The 20,037-nt window shown below is 47.3% G+C and overlaps 1 protein-coding gene across 9 annotated transcripts in view; it reads right to left on the minus strand.

The window, feature by feature from the left end:
• The window catches only part of znf385b (zinc finger protein 385B), an 881,089-nt gene that overhangs the window by 95,048 nt on the left and 766,004 nt on the right, over positions 1 to 20,037 (minus strand). For 7 of the 9 annotated variants that reach the window (XM_072477374.1, XM_072477367.1, XM_072477383.1 and 4 more), the window contains one exon: positions 3,238 to 3,348. In XM_072477374.1, coding sequence (XP_072333475.1) covers positions 3,238 to 3,348 — 111 coding nt within the window. Of the gene's footprint in view, positions 1 to 3,237; positions 3,349 to 3,586; positions 3,612 to 3,981; positions 3,993 to 20,037 lie in introns of those variants that run through there. The other 2 variants (XM_072477431.1, XM_072477440.1) reach the window with 2 other exon arrangements.

Here is a 20,037-nt window from a genome sequence, read left to right on the forward strand (position 1 = left end):
AATTCAGCACTAAGTGCAAACTTATAATTGTTTGTTTTGGAGATCAGTGCTACAGATTTTCCATAGTATCACTGGTACATTTTACTTTCCATCATTTTCTTCCATTACTGCTTGCCATTTTATGTGAATCTTGTATCAGAAACTTGCTTAACTGAGACCCAGTTAGCAGGTATTGTATTTAAAGTGTGCTTAATTGTGACAGGTGGAGACATGGGCTTTTGAAAATCCGCAAGTGCCACTCCAGCAGTGTAACACTGGTGGAGCAGAAGTTCTGCCTGTTGGCCAGTCCCCCCCAACACACACTTTAAACTCCTGGAGTCAGGGATATTATAATAAAGTAATGGGCACCTGTACAATTTGCAGTATAAGTGGGAGTATCTTGCAGAGTATAGGTAGAACACCTGGCAGTACTGGTTGAAAATTCTCAAATTGGTCCTTATCTCAAAATATTTGTTTATCATAAAAGAAAAAAACTGGATGCTGAAAATCTGAAATAAAAACCGAAAATGCTGGAGATACTTAGCAAGTCAGGTAGCATCTGGGGAGAGAAACACAGTTAACATTTCAGATTGAGATGACCTTTCACCAGAGCTGTTCTGACCTACTTCCTGGCTGGCTGAGTACTTCCAGCATTTGTTGGTTTCTTTATGGTAGCCAATCACTGTCTGATCATATGTCCCAATTTGAGTTTAGCCATTCATTATCTTTTTGGCCCTGCGACCACCACAAAGTGGTTCTGAAAAATTATGTACAGATGCTTCACAGCGACACTGTGGCACAGTGGTTAGCAATGTTGCCACACAGCTCCAGGGTCCCAGGTTCAATTCCGGCCTTGGTGACTGCCTGTGTGGAGTTTTCACTTTCTTCCCGTGTCTGCGTGGGTTTCCCCCGGGTGCTCTGGTTTCCTCCCACTGTCCGAAGATGGGCAGGTTAGGTGGATTGGCCATGCTAAATTGCCCCTTAGTGTCTAAACGGTTAGGTGATGTTACTGGGTTACGGGGATAGAGTGGAGGCATGGGCTTAAGTCAGGTTGTCTTTCCAAGGGCCGGTGTAGACTTGATGGATCGAATGGTCTTCTTCTGCACTGTAAATTCTATGATTCCATTTGGTGCAACTGATATTAATTCTAGTAAAAGGCGTATCCAGTCTCATCTCTTTAAGTAGCATAAGGACTGAGGTCAGCACTATAAGCATCCATCCCCAACTATAGCAAAACGACTGGCATGTGGCAAATGGGGCAGAGATGCCATCCTGCCCAACACCCATATCTGCACATTCACTCACATCACATTAGTACAAACTTCCAGGTTTCTCTTTTAAGTAAACCCATTTTTTTAATAATCAAAAAGCATTTTTGTGTGAATGTATTAAATGCCTTTGTTTTTCCTTCCTGAACCGTTTTTAGTCCATCGGCAACTATTGTCTCTCAACTGTACAAATGCAGAATAAATAGCAATTTACAGAAACCTGATACAATTGCCATAATTTTGCACCCGCATTCGCCCTGAATGCAAACGGTAGCGTGGACACAAAATATCACGAGAATCTCGCCAGCACCACGTGAACGAGATTTACAATTGTTTTCTAAAAACAGGAACTAGGCGAAGGGAACCTGCCGGGGGTACACAACTAAGTAAAGCCACCCCGGGGGAAAGGACATACCTAGACAGTACCTTGGGATTTCCCCCTGGCGCCATTCTCTGGCCCTTCCCTTTGGCACTTCTCCCTGGCACTGGCCACTGGTACTACTGCTGTGCCGAGGGGAGGCCCCTCTGGGAAGCTCACGTTAATGGTTAACCCTTGTGCCTGTGGGGGAAGGGCCCTGTGCATGGGGGGGGGGGGATGATCCCTGTGTCCGGGACGGTCTCTGTGTGCATGTGGGCGATTCCTGTATGGGGGGTTCAACGTGGCGGCACGGGCCACACCGCAGACTTATTTCTGCACAGAGTGCTGGATTAACTGGAGAGAAACGTCCAGCTGTGCAGCTTGTGAGCTGCACACTGGTATTCTCGTCTCAGCCAGCACTCAGTGCAGAGAATGAAAAATTCCACTCAGTATCTTGAAACATTGTAAAGCTGATCTTACAAAGAAAAAAAAATTAAAACCACACTGGGATGGTTAAGGACAATAGTCTATGACAGCTACTTAGTACTCCATGTTTCCCTAAAAAAACATTCTGCAGTGAATTGCACTAAATTTTTATCCAAAATATGTACTCATGTCACCAACCCATGGGACCAGCTGAACAAGGTATTGTTCAAAATATGACCTAATTGTCTTTTCTTTTACCATCCCTAGTAATGACATGCTTAGATCTGAAACAGAAGAGGATCTAACGATTGCACTGCATGACAGCCTTTGCTATAATGATACATTCCCTTGTGCCTTCATAGCAGTACCCATTAAGTCAGAAATGAATTCTGCTGCTTAGATTCAATACACTAGACAGCAATGGTCTACATTTATTTATAGACATCCCACTGGCATGCTGAGGACATATAGCATACCTTTTTTAAATGAATACTTTGTACCTTTATATTTCTTATTGTAGTTTTAAACAATTAAGGATAAGTCAAAAATTCTGGCATTATCACTGCTGCTTTCCTAAATAAAGCACAAATTATTTCATGACCATTTAGAAATACTAAAGGTATTCCAGATTTACTGTTGAGAATGCACCAGCATTGTACTTACAGCTAATTTCTCAGGGTGGCCAGAACATTCATGACAATATTAGTTGTACATTTATAATTTACTATTTGCTTAATGATAGCACTCTGAGAATACCAATTTCGAAGCAGGGCATATTCTTTAAGCTGATATTTCAACATTTTCAATTGCACAAAAATATTGCTGCAGTATCCTATTACAAAGGGATATAATTTAAGCCCAATGCATTATTAACACTCACCTTGAAGAGCTCCAATACCTGGGTAAGTTACCAAGGTACTGTAATCAATACCAAGGGAATCAATACCATAGATCAGTGTGACAGCAGCCCTCAAACTGGTATATGCTGCACTGAGCACCTTTCTACTCAACTGCTCCAAAAGTGTAAAATGTACCATGTATGCTAACCATCAGTGGAGTACTTGAGAAATTAACACAACATGCAGTATGTGTCAGATAATTTCTAGAAATGAGCTCTGCATAAACATATCAATAGAACTGTGGCTGAGGCACTTAAAAAAAAAGAACAGAAATAATTATTTAACGCTAAATGCAGACTGTACTCACCTCTGAATTAAATCGTAGCTGGCAGACATTGCATGAAATCATTTGCTTCTTTTTTGGAGGAACCGAAACTCCAAAAGTGTGGTTAATGACTGCTTTCTGCACAGGATCCATCTGGAAAAGAAATGTTTAAAACATTTATAAGCCTTGAGGATAAATGCTGGCAGAGAAAGCCATCAGAGTTGTGCTTGTAATAAGTCCAAATACTACTGTACAAGGCAAGTTAGCTCCTCAAATTCAGCAATCATATGAAAGGCAACATATGTTCAGGTTTTTTTATTTCAGATATATCATTACATAACATAGGGAGTTAAAGAAGGCAGAGATACATTTACTGCATTTGGCAGCTCACCTGTTATAGGATAAAAGGAGATGTTAAATGCATTCAAAGTAGAATTAAATATTGATCTATTTGACTGTGCAAATAAGTACTATGACAGATCAAACATTATCTACAGTAGTTGCTCACTAGTGTAGCCTGAAATGTCAAAGCTTTGTTCACAGTAGCAACTTTGGTTATACTGTATTATAAAACTGTTCATGCAGTGTCTTTGGGGCAAGGTTATTCAAGAAAAATCTGTGCAGAGAAGCGTGGAAAATCCACTCTTGCCACCACCGATGATCAACACTGTCACATGAGAATGCTTGTTTTTCTCCTTTACACTCAGAAGTTAATTATTGAACACATTCAGCAAGCTGCATGAAGAAAAGTAAAATTGAATTGCCAAATAGGAGTAGTTTAAGTACCTGTAGTGGTCCATGAGAATAATGGAAAAACAAAGGTGTGCTGCTGAACTAAAAAGCGAACACGTACTGATTCTCCAGCGCAAACTGGGTAATAATCGAATTTAAGCTTTTACACAACAGAGTGGAGGCCATGCACACAAGTCTCAATTACAACAATGAAGAGCTGTACAAGGACAATTCATACAAACACAACAGTGTATCGGGTCTCTTGAGACTGAATGAGAAACAATTGCCATGGAGCAGGCAATGTTTCTTTATAAACGATCAAGGAATGGATAAAGTCAGACTAAAATTATATTACAAGAAGGTGCAGCATTAATATTTAATTAACCTCAACTCTGTCAAAAGCCGAAATCTAATACTGCTCACAGGAGAAAAAGAAAGAGTATATATAAGGTCAACACTGAGAAAACAAATATAATTGTTAATGCAGATTGAACAGGTCAAATTAAACTATTTTTCAATGAAGAAAATATTTGGATGAATGGATCAATTGGCTAATCCTTTAGTCAGTGCTAAATACATAAGCAGAATCCTAGCTGCAAGCAGATAGTAATAAAGTACAAGCTGTCCATTAGAAGGTTTGGGCTGGCCATAAATATATGAAACCTGAAAGGTATTACGCTCACCTGATTTGGAAAGAGCTAACCCTGATGTAATATTTAGGGACGCCCCTCATTTGATTAGCAAGGAAAGGTATCTGGATTGAGCCTATAGGTGTGAGCTCACCCAGGGGTCAGAAGAAAAGGCCTATATGACAGAATTTAAAGGGATGTGACTAATTAAAAGTAAATGGCCACACATAAGAACATATATTTTTTCAGTCATTTTGAATGCTGTAGAAACTTTGAAATACATTTCCAGTCTTTCCAAAGGCTGTATAGGGCAAATAAAATCATGTGGATGGCAAAACAAACATGGACACATGCACTGTGGGTGCTCCTGCAACACAGGGACTGCAGCGGTTCAGGATGATGGCTCACCGTCACCTTCTCCAGTGGAGTTAGGGATGGACAATAAATGCTGGTCTAGCTAGTGACACCCACATCCCATGAACGAATAAATAAAAGTGTGTGACAGTGTGGGCACTGCAGCATCCAAACCCCATGCTTGAAGTCTGGTGAAATGAATGTGCTGCTGTTACATCCCAAAGCATTTCACAGCTACTGAATTACTTATTGAAATACAGTCACTCTTGTAGAAAACTTTGGTAGTCAATTTGGACACTGCATTGAGATAAATGAACAGTTAACCTGACCCTGTTGGTTGAAGGATGTACGTTGGCCAAGGCACAATCATTTATTCTCTCCTTTGAAAGAGTGCCCTATGATCTTTTGTGTCCAACCGAACATGCAAATGGGACTTCTCATTTAAAATGCAGCATTTCCAATAATGCAACACAACCACAATACTTCAGTGCACTGAAGTATTGGCCCAGATTATATCCTCATATTTATAATGGGCCTCAAACCCATAAGCTCTTGGCTCAGTGGAAAATAGATTTCTTTCAAATCATTTCAAGTCATTCTAACCGCATGATGCATGGTCACTTACTATCACATGAGATAGGCTGAGCCTGCAGACCTCCTACAAGCTAAGGGCGAATATTGGTCTTGCTCTTTGATGCACTATTAATTACGACGAGATGAGAGTAGAGAGTAATCGAGGCTTTATTAAGCAGAGATGCGTTGCCTCCTGCAGCTGCTGCCGAAATGGCTGCAGCTCGGTGAGCACACACATTTATACTCTGCCTACTGGGCGGAGCCAGCAGGCAGGGATCTACCCACGTACCTGTAGTACAGGAGCCTTACCGTATTACTTCTCATATACGTAATATATACAAACAGTGGTGACTACCACATTCACCCCCTGTTAAAAAAGAGTCCAGCTGGGGTGGTGGAAAACTATTTACATGTATGTGAGCATTTTTGAAGTGTACAGTTTTAGGAAAGTTTACAAATTTAGCCGGTCGGGGGCCTTGATCCTCCATTGTGAGCGCCGCAGTCCCAGTGGTGATGCAAGCGCCGGTTTGGTCGCTAGTGATTCCGGGAGCGCGTAGTCCTCATCTTCATCCCCGGGCGGGACCAAGGGGAGGACGGATCGTCTTGGAGCGGGGGCTGTGGTGAGGTGCGCTGGAGGGAGGATGGGTGGCGCTGGGGCAATTGGGGGGGGGGAACCATCTGGTGCCAGGTCCCTGAGGGAGACTGTGTCTTGGCGGCCGTCAGAGTATGCCACATAGGCGAACTGCGGGTTTGCATGGAGTAGCTGCACCCTCTCGACCAACGGGTCCGCCTTGTGGAGCCGCACGTGCTTGCGGAGGAGAACGGGTCCTGGAGCTGCCAGCCACATTGGGAGCGAAATCCCAGAGGTGGACTTCCTAGGGAAGGCAAGGAGGCATTTATGGGGGGTTGCATTAGTCGCAGTGCAAAGTAGCGATCGGATGGAGTGGAACACTTCGGGGAGGACCTCCTGCCAGCGGGAGACTGGGAGATATTTAGACTGTAGGGCCAGCTGAACGGCCTTCCAGTCCGTCCCGTTCTCCCTCTCTACCTGCCCATTTCCCCGGGGGTTGTAGCTGGTCGTCCTGCTCGAGGCAATGCCCTTGCTGAGCAGGAATTGACGCAGCTCATCACTCATAAAGGACGCTGTGGACGTAAGCGGGGAAACCGATCAGAGTGAGGATGCTATTGAGGGCTTTGATGACCGCGGCAGACGCCATATCGGGGCATGGGATGGCGAAGGGGAATCTGCAGTATTCATCAACCACGTTAAGGAAGTACGTGTTTCGGTCAGAGGAGGGGAGGGGCCCTTTGAAATCCATGCTGAGGCGTTCAAAGGGACGGTAGGCCTTCACCAGGTTGCGCTCGGTCTGGCCGGTAGAAGTGCAGTTTGCGCAGACCTGACAATCTTTGTGACCGCCCTGACATCCGCAATGGAGTAGGGCAGGTTGCGGGCCTTTATGAAGTGAAAGAACCGGGTGACCCCTGGGTGACAGAGACCATTGTGTAGGGCCCGGAGTCGGTCCACTTATGCGTTGGCACATGTACCTCGGGATAGGGCATCGGGCGGCTCGTTGAGCTTACCGGGGCGATACAAAATCTCGTAATTGTAGGTGGAGAGCTCGATCCTCCACCTCAAGATTTTATAATTTTTGATCTTGTCCCACTGTGTGTTATTGAACATGAAGGCAACCGACCGTTGGTCAGTGAGGAGGATGAATCTCCTGCCAGCCAGGATATGCCTCCAATGCCGCACAGCTTCTGCGATGGCTTGGGCCTCCTTTACGACGGAGGAGTGCCGCATTTCGGAGGCGTGGAGGGTGCGGGAAAAGAATGCCATGGGTCTGCCTGCCTGGTTGAGGGTGGCGGCCAGAGCGACGTCTGATGCATCGCTCTTGACTTGAAAGGGGAGGGTCTCGTCGACCGCGTGTATCGCGGCCTTGGCGATGTCGGCCTTAATACGGTTGAAGGCCTGGTGAGCCTCAGCCGTCAGGGAGAAAACTGTGGAGTGAATGAGTGGGCGGGCCTTGTCTGCACAGTTAGGGACCCACTGGGCGGTAGTATGAGAAGAACCCCAGGCATCGTTTAGGGCCTTGGGGCACTGGGGGTGGGGGAGTTCCATGAGGGGGCGCATGCGGTCGGGGTCGGGCCCTAGAACTCCATTTTGCACCACATAGCCAAGGATGGCTAAGCGGTTGGTGCGGAACACACACTTCTCCTTGTTACACGTAATGTTCAGGAGTTTGGCGGTGTGGAGAAATTTGAAAAGGTTAGCGTCGTGATCCTGCTGGTCATGGCCGCAGATGGTGACATTATCTAGGTGCGGGAAGGTGGCCCGCAGCCTGTCAACCAATCGGTCCATCTCACATTGGAAGACTGAGACCCCATTAGTGACGCCGAAGGGAACCCTAAGGCAGTGGTAAAGGCTGGCGTCTGCTTCGAACGCAATGTATTGGCGGTCCGCCTTGCGGATGGGGAGCTGGTGGTAGGCAGATTTCAGGTCCACTGTAGAGAAGACCTGATACTGTGCAATCTGATTGACCATATCAGATATGCATGGGAGGGGATATGTGTCAAGCTGTGTGTACCGATTGATGGTCTGACTGTCGTCAATGACCATCCTGTGTTTATCCCCAGTCTTTACAACTACCACTTGGGCTCTCCAGGGGCTGCTGCTGGCCTTGATTATGCCTTACCGCAGTAGCCGCTGGATCTCTGACCTGATGAAGGTCCTGTCCTGGGCACTGTACCATCTGCTCCTGGTTACGACGGGTTTGCAATCCGGGGTGAGGTTTGCAAACAGGGGAGGTGGGTCGACCTTAAGGGTCGTGAGGCCGCATACAGTAAGGGGTGGTAGGGGTTTCAGAGTTAGACTTTGGAGGTTGCACTGGAAGTCCAGGCCGAGTAGCAAGGCAGCGCAGAGGTTGGGGAGGACGTAGAGCCGGAAGTTGCTGAACTCTACGCCCTGGACGGTGAGTGTGACGGCGCAGTACCCCCGGATCTCCACGGAGGGGATCCGGAGGCCAGGGAGATTCGTTGGGTAATGGGGTGTACCACGAGGGAGCAGCGCCTTACCGTATCGGGGTGGATGAAGCTCTCCGTGCTCCCGGAGTTGAGAGGCAAGGTGTCCTGTGGCCATCAACTTTCACCGTCGTTGTCGCGGTTGCGAGATTGTGTGACTGGGACTGGTCGAGCGTGATGGAGGCGAGCTGCGGCTGGTGTTGGTGGGCCCCGGGCTGGTCAACGGCGGTTGCGGGTGATTAGGAGCCCGATGAGGTGCCCGGCGAGCAGGGGTCCTGAGGCGCCGTCCAAATTGGCGCCGAAGATGGCGGCGTTAAAGACGGCGGCGCCCACGGGCCGCACGAGGTCTGATACGAGGAAGATGGCGGCGCCCACGGGCCGCACGTGGGTTGCGGGGATGAAAATGGCATCACCCACGGGTCGCACATGGGGGGTGCAGGAACAATGGGTCTGGTTACAGCGGCGATCGACCGGGCCTGGCACGGCGCTGTGCAATGTCCCTTCTTCCCGCAGGCCTTGCAGAGTGCGCTCCACGCCGGGCAGCGATGCCGGGGGTGCTTTGTCTGCCTGCAGAAATAGCAGTTGGGCTCCCCGGGGTTGGCTGGCTGTCGCGCAGCGCAGGCTTGGGGTTGGCTGGGGGCGGTCGCTGGTGGGGTCCACGATGTCCAGGAGGAGGGCGCCCTGCGGTCGGGGGTGTACGCTTGTACATTCCGGGAGGCGACCGTTGGTGAGGTTGTGAGTTTCTGGGTCACCGCGAGGTCGAGTGTACCCCCTTCTAAGAGGCGCTGGCGGATGTACGCCGATCCAATGCCCGTAACGAAAGCGTCCCTGATTAGGGGTTTGGTATGTTCAACGGCCGAAACTGCCTGGCAATCGCAGTTCCTCGCTAGGGCGTGCAGGGCACGCCAGAAATCTTCCAATGACTCAAAGGGGAGTTGTTGCCGCGTGGACAGGAGGTGCCTGGCGTAGAGTTTGTTGATCGGCCGGGTATAGTTCTTTTTCAGAAGCGCCATGGCCTCAGTGCAATTGGGCACGTCCCGGATAAGTGGAAAAATATTGGAGCGCAACCGTGTACACAGGATCTGGAGTTTCTGTGCTTCTGAGGGTTGTTCTGTCGCTGATCCGATGTAGGCTTCAAAGCAAGCTAGCCAGTGGTCGAAGGCTGACGTGGCGTTGTCTGCTTGAGGGTGTAGCTGCAGGCGATCTGGCTCGATGCGTAGGTCCATCGCTGTAAAATCTCTGCTTAATAAATTGATGCACTATTAATTACGACGAGACGAGAGTAGAGAGTAATCGAGGCTTTATTAAGCAGCGATGTGTTGCCTCCTGCAGCTGCTGCCGAAATGGCTACAGCTCGGTGAGCACACACATTTATACTCTGCCTACTGGGCGGAGCCAGCAGGCAGGGATCTACCCCCGTACCTGTAGTATAGGAGCCTTACCGTATTACTTCTCATATACGCACTATATACAAACAGTGGTGACTCCCACACTCTTATTTCTTATTCCTTTTTTACTCACTCGTGCAAACAAACATATACATGGCCACAATACCATAATGCATAAAAGCTCGGTTTGAAGGTGTGACGTGGCATCACATTCTAACATTTGGAATAGACCTGAAAGATTAGTTTGTCATAACCAATAGTGGTGCCGAACAGACATACACCTTGCAACTCTCATCATTGTTTGAAAGCACTGGCACAAATTTGTACGTTACCGAAATATTGCAGCGAACTGGAGATGACAGTACCACAATGCGCAAGTGAAGAAAGTAAGGCAGGAGACATGATAGTATCTGATGCCCATAGGGCTACATATTTGTCAGGATCCTTTCTACTTTGGGATATGTAGCATATGGTGAATCATACATCGGGGATTCACAGAGAGGAGGCTATGCCAGAGTGAGCTGTAGACCAAGTATGTGGTTGGGAATTTGGTTCAAGTGGTAGGTTTTACTCAAAATTAAATTTAGGTTAATAGTCAGGCTCTGACGTAGAACTTCAAACCTTTAAGTTAGGTGTGGTAAACCACTGTGTTCTTATATTAAGGGTTGTACGGTAGAACCTGCCCTACAGGTTCACCTGGGCCCCTGCATGCTAGCTCCACCCAGGATCCGGGTTATAAATATGCGTGGCCTTCAGCTCGCAGCCATTTCATCAGCTGCTGTAGGAGGCCACACATCAGAAACTAATAAAGCCTCAGTTTGAATTCAACTTCGTCTCCAGCCAAATTGATCGTGCCTCAATTTATTAGTATCCGATTCAGAAGATGGACCTCCGGATTAAACCAGATCGACTGCAGCTGGATCCACACGCAAGCGACACCGGAAAGGACTTCCAGCACTGGCTAGCTTGTTTTGAAGTGTATATCAACGCGGCGCCGACCCCTGTTCTAGAGGCTCAGAAGATTCAAATCTTGTACTCCAGACTCAGCTCTAAAATCTTCCCGCTGATCCAGGATGCACCCAATTACGCTGATGCTATGACTCGACTCAAAGAAAATTATGAGCAGAAGACAAACACGCTCTTCGCCAGACACGCGCTCGCAACGCGTACTCAACTACCTGGTGAGTCAATCGAGGACTTCTGGAGTGCCCTGATCCCACTAGTTGGGGACTGTGACTGCCAGGATATTACAGCTAAGAAGCACTCAGATGTCCTTATGAGGGACGCTTTTGTAACTGGGATTGGATTGGGTCCGATGTTATCAGGCAGCGGCTCCTAGAAGACCTCGCAGAGACTAAAACACTAGCGCTTTCCATGATGGTCGCCCTGCGCAATGTACAGTCCTACGCCCCCAACCGTGTGGCCCACTCCTCCTACACTTCATGGGCCCCACGGCAGCCGCCCCAGCGGGGGCGCTACCCACCCAGTACGCCTGCGCAACGCGCCAGCCAGTGATCTCCTGGGGGCCCTGATGCTATTTTTGCGGCCCACAAAGACACCCCCGCCAATGCTGCCTGGCCCGCGCTGCCCTTCGCAAGGCCTGCGGGAAGAAGGGCCACTACGCAGCGGTGTGCCAGGCCCGCTCAGCAGCAGCGGTCGCCCCCACCCCGCCCGGTCACGGATAATGGGCGCCGCTATCCTCCCCTCCTCCCCAGGCCATGTGCGAGCAATGGACGCCGCCATCTTCTCCCCCGCACAACACGTGTGTTTCATGGGCACCGCCATCTTGCTCCACCCCCGCATGAACGTCTTTTTGCCTTCCCCAGGATGTCCACATCCCAACTTGGCTCACAGCTCCGGGAACCGTGCTTCTCCGTAAACATGTGCGGCTCCACAAGGCGGATCCGTTGGTGGAAAGGGTGCACCTGCTCCACGCAAACCAGCAGTACGCCTACGGGGCGATCCCCAACGGCCGCCAGGATACCGTCTCCCTCAGAGACCTGGCACCAGCAGGTTCCACCCCCGCACCACCTCCGTCGCCCACGTCGCCACCCCCCCTCCCCCACGGCCCCCATCACCCCCCCCCCCCCCAGGACTGTCCATCCTCCCCCTGCCCACCCCCGTTGATGAAGAGGATTTTGGCACGCTCCCGGAGTCAACTTCGACCACGACAGCACCAACATCGCCGGCTCCACTTCGTCAATCCCAGAGGACGATCAAGGCACTGACCCGCCCACCGGATGACCAGAGACATTTTTTTTACCGTTCTGTAAATATTAAAGATTGCGAATTGTATATAGTTATCCCCCCCCCCCCCGCCGGACTCAATTTTAACAGGGGGTGAATGTGCTAAACCACTGTGTTCTTATATTAAGGGTTGTACGGTAGAACCTGCACTACAGGTTCACCTGGGCCCCTTCATGCTAGCTCCGCCCAGGAGCCGGGTTATAAATATGCGTGGCCTTCAGCTCGCAGCCATTTTGTCAGTTGCTGTAGGAGGCCACACTTCAGATACTAATAAAGCCTCAGTTTGAATTCAACTTCATCTCCAGCCAAATTGATCGTGCCTCATTAGGTAAATAGCTTAGCTAACAGTGGCAGTTATCTGTCAATCAACTGAAAGTATTTACCTTCAGTAGGTGGTAATTACTGTAGGAAGAAGCTGAGCTAGCTAGTGAATTATCAGAGGCTCACTACAAGCAGACAGTTTTTCAAACAGCATGGCGTAAGAGGATGCACAGAGAGAAGACTATGCTGGAGTGAGAGGTGGACCGAGTGAATAGTTGAGAATTTGATTCATGTGGGAATGTAGGTGCAGAGAGGCAAAAAGTGCTCCTTTTCCCAACTTTTTAAGCCTTCAATATTTGTAGGAAACACAAATTACTTCCCAGAAATAGAAGGTAACTGAGAGACACGGCAAGAATTTGAAAAGCTAGCAGAAGTGAGTCTTTGGGTTCAAGTATTCCAAAGAATATCAAAATGTGATGTAACAGGAAAGAAGGTAAGAGGTTGATTGGTCGGTAAGCATTTTCTCTTTTTCCCTTATCTAAATAGGGAATTTAAGTCAGTGTAAGTATGGCTATGGCATTAATTCAAATTTAGTTAAGAAAATAATTAATTAGTTAATTATAACACGATTAGGGTGGCGCATGTGATGTGTTGCAGCTGCCAAATGTGAGATCTGGTGGACAACAGTATGAGTCATGGCAATTATGTTTGTGGCTCAAGGAACTCTAGCTCATCGTTACTAAGCTGGAGGCCACGCTTCGAACATTTTAATGCATCAGGACGGGGTTAGTCACTTGGACACTTTGTTCTAGAGGGCAGCCACAAAACTGAGGCTAGGGTCATCTCATTTGGCCTATGTTCAAGGACAGGAGGGTGTGACTATAAGTGAGGCAGATATTGGGATCAAGAAGTCGAGGAGCCTCAGTCTTTGAAAGTGTCTTCCTAGAAAGTGCTTATAAGGTGACTGCCAAGCTTTTGGAAGTCACTTCACCTGTCTTGCTCACCTCCAACTGTACTTCCTTGCTGATAGCCTTCATTCTTCCGTGGAGACATGGACAGAGAGAGCAGGAGAAAGTATTAAGGAAAGCAAGAGAGAAGTGAGAGAGAGGTTGACAGGGAGACAGGGATAAAATGTGTTGTGATGAAGGTTAATGACCTGAAACCTTAACTGTGATTCTCTCCACAGATGCTGCTTGACCTGCTGAGTATTTCCAGCATTTTGTGTTCTAATTTGACTTAGTGACCATCACTAATCTTACACTTGGCTTTTTGTTTGTTCCCAGAACTCCCATGAAAGTTTGTATTCTAAGACCTTGTTCACATGTTCCTCTCTTAAGGTCTTCCTGTCTTATGAAATAATGCTTCAATTGCCATTTGTTTAAAAATGTTGAAGAAATCCAGCTTTTGTTTTTAAATAGAAAAAATCCTTTTCACGCTGCAAAGAACAAAATTAAAAATTGCAGAAAAACACTCGATGGGTAAAAAAAAATGATGCTGTAAAACTTGAAAGAGTTTCATCGCTTTGAATTTTTACCAACTCCAGATGGGTAAGTAAAGTATTATTTGCATTTCAAATGGCATCATACCCATGTTAAATGAACAGCTTAAGTATTGAAATAAAGCTCTCCCACATTTTATGAAAGAGCATTTTAGTCAGTTCTAAAAGTGTGCATGTTATCTGAATCAGTTGAGAATCCTAAAGGGGTTTCTGCCTGATCATCTCACCCCCGTTGACATATTTCATGTATGTGGCCATGAGCCATGAAAATACACCTCATATATATTTAATAATTTCTAAAATGTATTAAAATTTGCTGTCCTGATCACTGTTTTTTTAACAGACTTAAATTAACTTTATTTTGTCTTATATTGGCATATTATCTTGCTTGTCATAGAGTATTGATTAGCTTTGTGCGATGTTCACCACTATATTGACTCTTCCTGTATGATACAGTAATGCCTGGTAACTAATTGAGTGCTGTGGCAATTCACTTCACCTTGAAGACAAGGTTAGTTCTGTCAGATTATATTCAGTTAACCCTGTCTCGAAAGTTGTAAAACCATGGTAGGCAACTACCAGATAGGGCAATTTCTAGTGGTGTGATAATTAAGTCGAAAGTGGCGTTTTCCTCAGTATTTGTGTTTACAGTGTCAGCGATTTTATTTCAGCCAGGCAAATAACAGGTTTCTCAGCAATATTATGCCATTGCACCAACTGCTTATAATACTTTACACTTTAGGTGGTAATGAACAGATTTGGATGCACCAATGCTTGCCCAGCAATGTTTTGTCAATTTGGAAATCACCCTGTGACTATCATCAGTGGAAATAAATGGCTAAATGTCCAGTTATTTGGTAACTGGCAACTGGATTATGATTCTTAAATATCTTGATTACAGCTGCCCTGGCCTATCATCTTCAGGCTGGGCCCTCAAATATATCCCTGGATACACTTTTTGAAAGCTTAGTTACTGAGTTGGGGCCAATTTAAGTCAGCAATTTAAGTTGGAGAACATTTGAATTGGGTCAGTAATTTCTCTAACATTATTCTACCACCATTATGGTGATTTATGACAAGCACTCAGGGATTTATTTTTTAAATAACTGGTTGCACCAGAGGTGGGTAAGTAAAATAAAAACAAAAACAGAATTATCATCCTCACCGCAGAAAGTTCAGGTAAATGAATAATAGATCAACTTTGTTTCATGCCAAACATTCAAAGGCATTACCGTCGCTGAATCCCCCCCAGTCAATATTCTGGGGAAGCCATGATGTGGAGAGGCCGGTGTTGGACTGGGGTGGGCACCGTAAGAAGCATTCACCTGATGAAGGAGCTGCGCTCCGAAAACTAGTGATTCCAAACAAACCTATTGGACTTTAACCTGGTGTTATAAGACTTCTTACGATCCCGGGATAAACATTGACCAGAAACTGAACTGGATTAGCCATACAATACTGTGGCTAGAAGAGAAGACCAGAGGCTAGAAATCCAGCAGTGAGTAACTCACCAAAGCCTGTCCACAATCGACAATGCATAAGTCAAGAGTGCTGTAGAATAGGCGTCACTTTCCTGGATGAGCAACAACACTCGAGAAGCTCGACACCATCCAGGACAATGCAGCCTGTTTTATTGGCATCCCTTTCACATACATTCACCCCCTCCATCCCAGCAGGGTGCACCATTGTCATGCCGGGTACAATTCAACCATCGCTTTGTGCCCAGCGCAAATCTGTGCCCGGCGTCTAAACAGCAGGAAAGGCTGAAATCAAAATCCCCGCCTAGCGCGAATCAGTTTGCCATCTTACTGGCCCACTCCCTATGGCCAGTTCTGGATCTCGCCCAAATATAGCGTGCTTATCATTGACCCCAATTTCCATTTCATTAGCGAGATTGAAGTTGAATACAAAGGCCTCCTGGGAATTAACTGGCTCTCCAGCGAGAAATCCCGCAGGCGTCTTTTAGTACTCCGTTTTAAAAACGTGAAGCTGGTGCAATGGCTGCTGAGGGGATCTGAGGAGGTAAGCAGCTATTTCCATTTCGGGGAAGCAGCTCCAGGCACTGGGGCTGTTGCCACAGTGCTTTGGGAGGGAGGGGGGGGGGGGGAGGGGGAGGGGGTGCCCCCTGGGCTTGGTTGGAGGTCTGAAGCATTCCAGGTCACCTGGGCTGGGAGTGATGGTGAAGGGTTTTTCATCAATGAAATCTTCAAGCCATCTTCAAATATTGTGGAGATCCATAACAGAGGCAACCACAGCTGCTGCCTGTTTATTGCACCAAATATTTCCAGGACAATACCTAGTTCTGAACTTCCCCCAGTCAGGAACATTCTTTCTGAATCTACCCTGTCTAATCCTGTTTGAATTTTATAAGTTTCTTTGAGATCCACTCTCACTCTTCTAAACTCCAATGAATATAATCCTAACCAACTTAGTCTCTCCTCATATGACAGTCCCGCCATCCCAGGAATCAGCCTGGTAAACCTTTGCTGCACTCCTTCCATAGCAAGAACATCCTTCCGCAGATAAAGGCACCAAAACTGCACACAATATTCCAGGCCTCACCAACGCTCTATACAATTACAGTAAAACATTCCTATTCTTGTACACAAATCCTCTCACTATGAAGGCCAACAAACCTTGCTTGACATCTTTACTGCCAGCTGTACCTGCGTACTTACTTTCGGCTACTGATGCATAAGGACACCAAGGTCTTGCTGAATATCCACCTCTCTCAATTTACACCTATTCAAATAATAGTCTGCCGCCTTATTTTTGCTGCTGAGTAGCATAAGACGAGCTAGCACACGACTTGAAAAGTGCAATAGGAGGCAGTGCTTCAGATTCCTGGGCAGTGGATCAGTTCTGGGGCAGGAAGCACCCCAGAAGAGCTGAGACCAATGCCTTTTCAGAAACAGTACTGGGGGGGGGGGGGGGGGTTTAAATTAATTAACCAGGAAGATAGGCACCAGGATGAAACAATGGAGAGGAGTGTCAAAATGTCTGGGAGGGATCAGACAACGCAGTCTAAGAAGGTTTTGGAGGTATGTGTGTGTAAATGCTTGGAGTGTAATAATTAAAGTTGGCGAGTTGGTGCTGCATAAACAAGTTGCCACATGAGACGGTGACAATAACAGAGAATTGGCTCAATGAGAGCAATGGAAACTTAATTTTCCGGGCTACAAGGAAAAGGCAGCATTGATTAGCATTGGCAAATTAGTGCAGTTTGTAACTGAATGTACACCTCGGAGTTTGATGAGTGGAAGAGTTTGGTGAGGAGGGGAAGGAGGTTTTCCTTTTGTTTTTCCTAACTTCTTCATCCAGTAGTAATTGGTTCTCACTCTACTGTAGGGAAAAAAGTTAGTTGTTGCGTATCTGGGAAGTGGCCAAGTTCTATTCTATTCCTATGGTTTAAAATAGTGCAGGAACTGGTGGTAAATTTAATAAAATATATAAAAATGGAAAATAAATAATTTAATAATACAATTAAGTAATTGATTAAAACACATTAAGGATTGGTGTGTCACGACACAGCATTTGGGAACTCCTGAATGCCAGTGTGATCAAAGGAAAATACATCTGCAGTAAGTGTATGCAGCATAAGAAGTTTCAGATCAAAGTCATTGAGCTGGAGGCACTGCAGCACATTAGGGAGGGGGAATAGTGTAGTTGGGGATTGACACTGTTCTCTGCCCCAAAGAGCAAGAGTTCAGATGGCTGTGTTGCCTGCCTGGTACTAGGGTTCGGGACATCAGCTCAGGGATGGAGAGGAACTTGCAGTGAGAGGGGGAGGCTCCAGTCATTGTGGCCTTGTAGGTTCCAAGAATGTACATAGGAGTAGGAAAGAGGTTCTGTATTGAGAGTATGAGGAGCAAGGCACTAAATAAAAAAGGCAGAACCTCTAAGGTTTTAATCACTGGATAATTACCTGAGCCATGTATAGGTTGGCATTGGGTACATAAGATTAGAAAGATGAATGAATGGTTCAGAGAATGTGTGGGAAAAGTGGATTCTGGTTTGTGGGCACTGGCAACAGTACTGGGGAAATTGGGGCTGTATCATTGGGAGGGTCCACACCTGAACTGTGCTGGGACTGCTGTTCCAGCGAGCTGCATAGCGAGGAAAGTAGAGAGGGTGTCAAAATAAATAGTGGGGGCAAGTGGGTCATCTTCGGGAAGGTGTGCTAAATCATAGAGAAGAGAAAAGGCAAGAGAGAAAGTACTTAATATGAAAATTGATAAAGACACCGTGACAGGAAGGGACAGAATACAAATCTAAGATTAAATCAGCTGATAATGCTAGAGTTACAAAAATAATAAAGGTCAAAGCTAAAAGCTCTGTACATGAATGCACGTTGCATTTGTAACAAATCAGATGAACTAATAGCGTTAATGGAAATAAACAAGTACGATCTGATAGCCATTATAGGAGGACAGAGATTAGGACCTGTGATGGGTACATGACATTTAGGAAGGACAGGCTGCTAGGAAAGGTTAGAAGGGTGGTTCTCTTAATTAAGGATCATATTAGCAGTAATGGGGGATTTGTTCCTGGAGGGGCAGTTTGCGAGTTTAGGGAAGATAGTGGAGAAATATGGGCTCGCGCAGTCGGAGGCGTTCAGGTACTTGCAAGTCTGGAAGGTTTATTCAAGTTTTTTAGTTGTGCCACCAGCGTCATTGGTGGAGAGGGTACTGTCACTGGGCAGGTTGGAAGAGGGTAAAACTTCAGATACCCATGGGAGGATGCTGGCGGAGGACAGGGCCTCATCGGAGGAGATTAAGGTGAAATAGGAGGAGGAGCTAGGGGGTGAAGTGGCAGAGGGGGTGTGGTGTGAGGTCTTCCAGAGGGTGCAAGGCCTAGGCTCATACAACTGAAAATGGTGCATCAGGCACACTTAATGAGGGTAATTATGAGTCAGGTGTTTGAGGGGGTAGAAGATAAATGTAAGCGTGTGGGAGGGGCCTAGCGAATCACATACATACATTCCAATGAGAACAAAAAATTCCAAGGGGAGCCCACATTCCTTTGTTAATTAAAAAAGTTAAAGACAGTGGGCGGGATTCTCCCCTACCCGGCGGGGCGGGGGGTCCCGGCGGGACGGAGTGGTGTGAACCACTCCGGCATCGGGCCGCCCCAAAGGTGCAGAATCCTCCGCACCTTTAGGGACTAGGCCCGCACCTTTAAGGGCTAGGACTGCCCCGGAGTGGTTAGCGCCCCACCGGCTGGCATGGAAGGCCTTTGGCACCACGCCAGCCGGGGCTGAAAGGACTCCGCCGGCAGGCGCGAGTCTGCGCATGCGCGGGAGTGTCAGCGGCTGCTGCTGACGCATCCCCGCGCATGCGCGGGGGGGGGTTCACCCACGCATCGGCCATGGTGGAGGATGATGGTCGGCGCGTAGGAAAAGAGTGCCCCCACGGCACAGGACCGCCCGCGGAATGGTGGGCCCCAATAGCAGGCCAGGCCACCGTGGGGGCACCCCCCGGGGCCAGATCACCCCGTGCCCCCCCCCCCCCAGGACCCCGGAGCCTGCCCGCGCCGCCAGGTCCCGCCAGTAAAGGACCTGGTTCAATTTACGCCGGTGGGACTGGCATAGAAGCAGCGGGACTTCGGCCCATCGTGGGCCGGAGAATTGCCGGGGGGGGACCCGCCGACCGGCGCGCCGCGATTTCCGCCCCCGCCGAATCTCCGGTGCTGGAGAATTCGGCGGCCGGCGGGGGCGGGATTCACGCCCCCTCCCCCCAGCGATTCTCTGACCCGGCGGGGGGTCGGAGAACCCCGCTCAGTATCTTAATTATTGTGCAAAGATGGGTGGAAGGTCAGAAGATTGTATAGAATATAAAAAAACCAAAGAATGAAAAATTAAAAGACTGAAAGTAAGGAAAAATTACTGTGTGGGGGGGGGAAAAGCTAGAAATATGAAAATAGATAGTAAGAGATTCCATAGATATTTAAAAAGGAAAACAGTTAATGAGTGAGCATTGATCCTACATAAAGTAAGGACATGGCAGATGAATTGGACAGATACTTTGCATCAGTCTTCACTGTAGAGGATACAAGTAAGATCCCAGAAGTCACTGTAAATCAAGAAATGGAAGGGAGCGAGGAGTGCGGGAAAACTACAATCACCAAGTAAGTGGTACTGAGT

The sequence above is a fragment of the Scyliorhinus torazame genome, chromosome 2, assembly GCF_047496885.1.
Source record: "Scyliorhinus torazame isolate Kashiwa2021f chromosome 2, sScyTor2.1, whole genome shotgun sequence".
In the NCBI taxonomy this organism is placed as follows: Eukaryota; Metazoa; Chordata; class Chondrichthyes; order Carcharhiniformes; family Scyliorhinidae; genus Scyliorhinus; species Scyliorhinus torazame.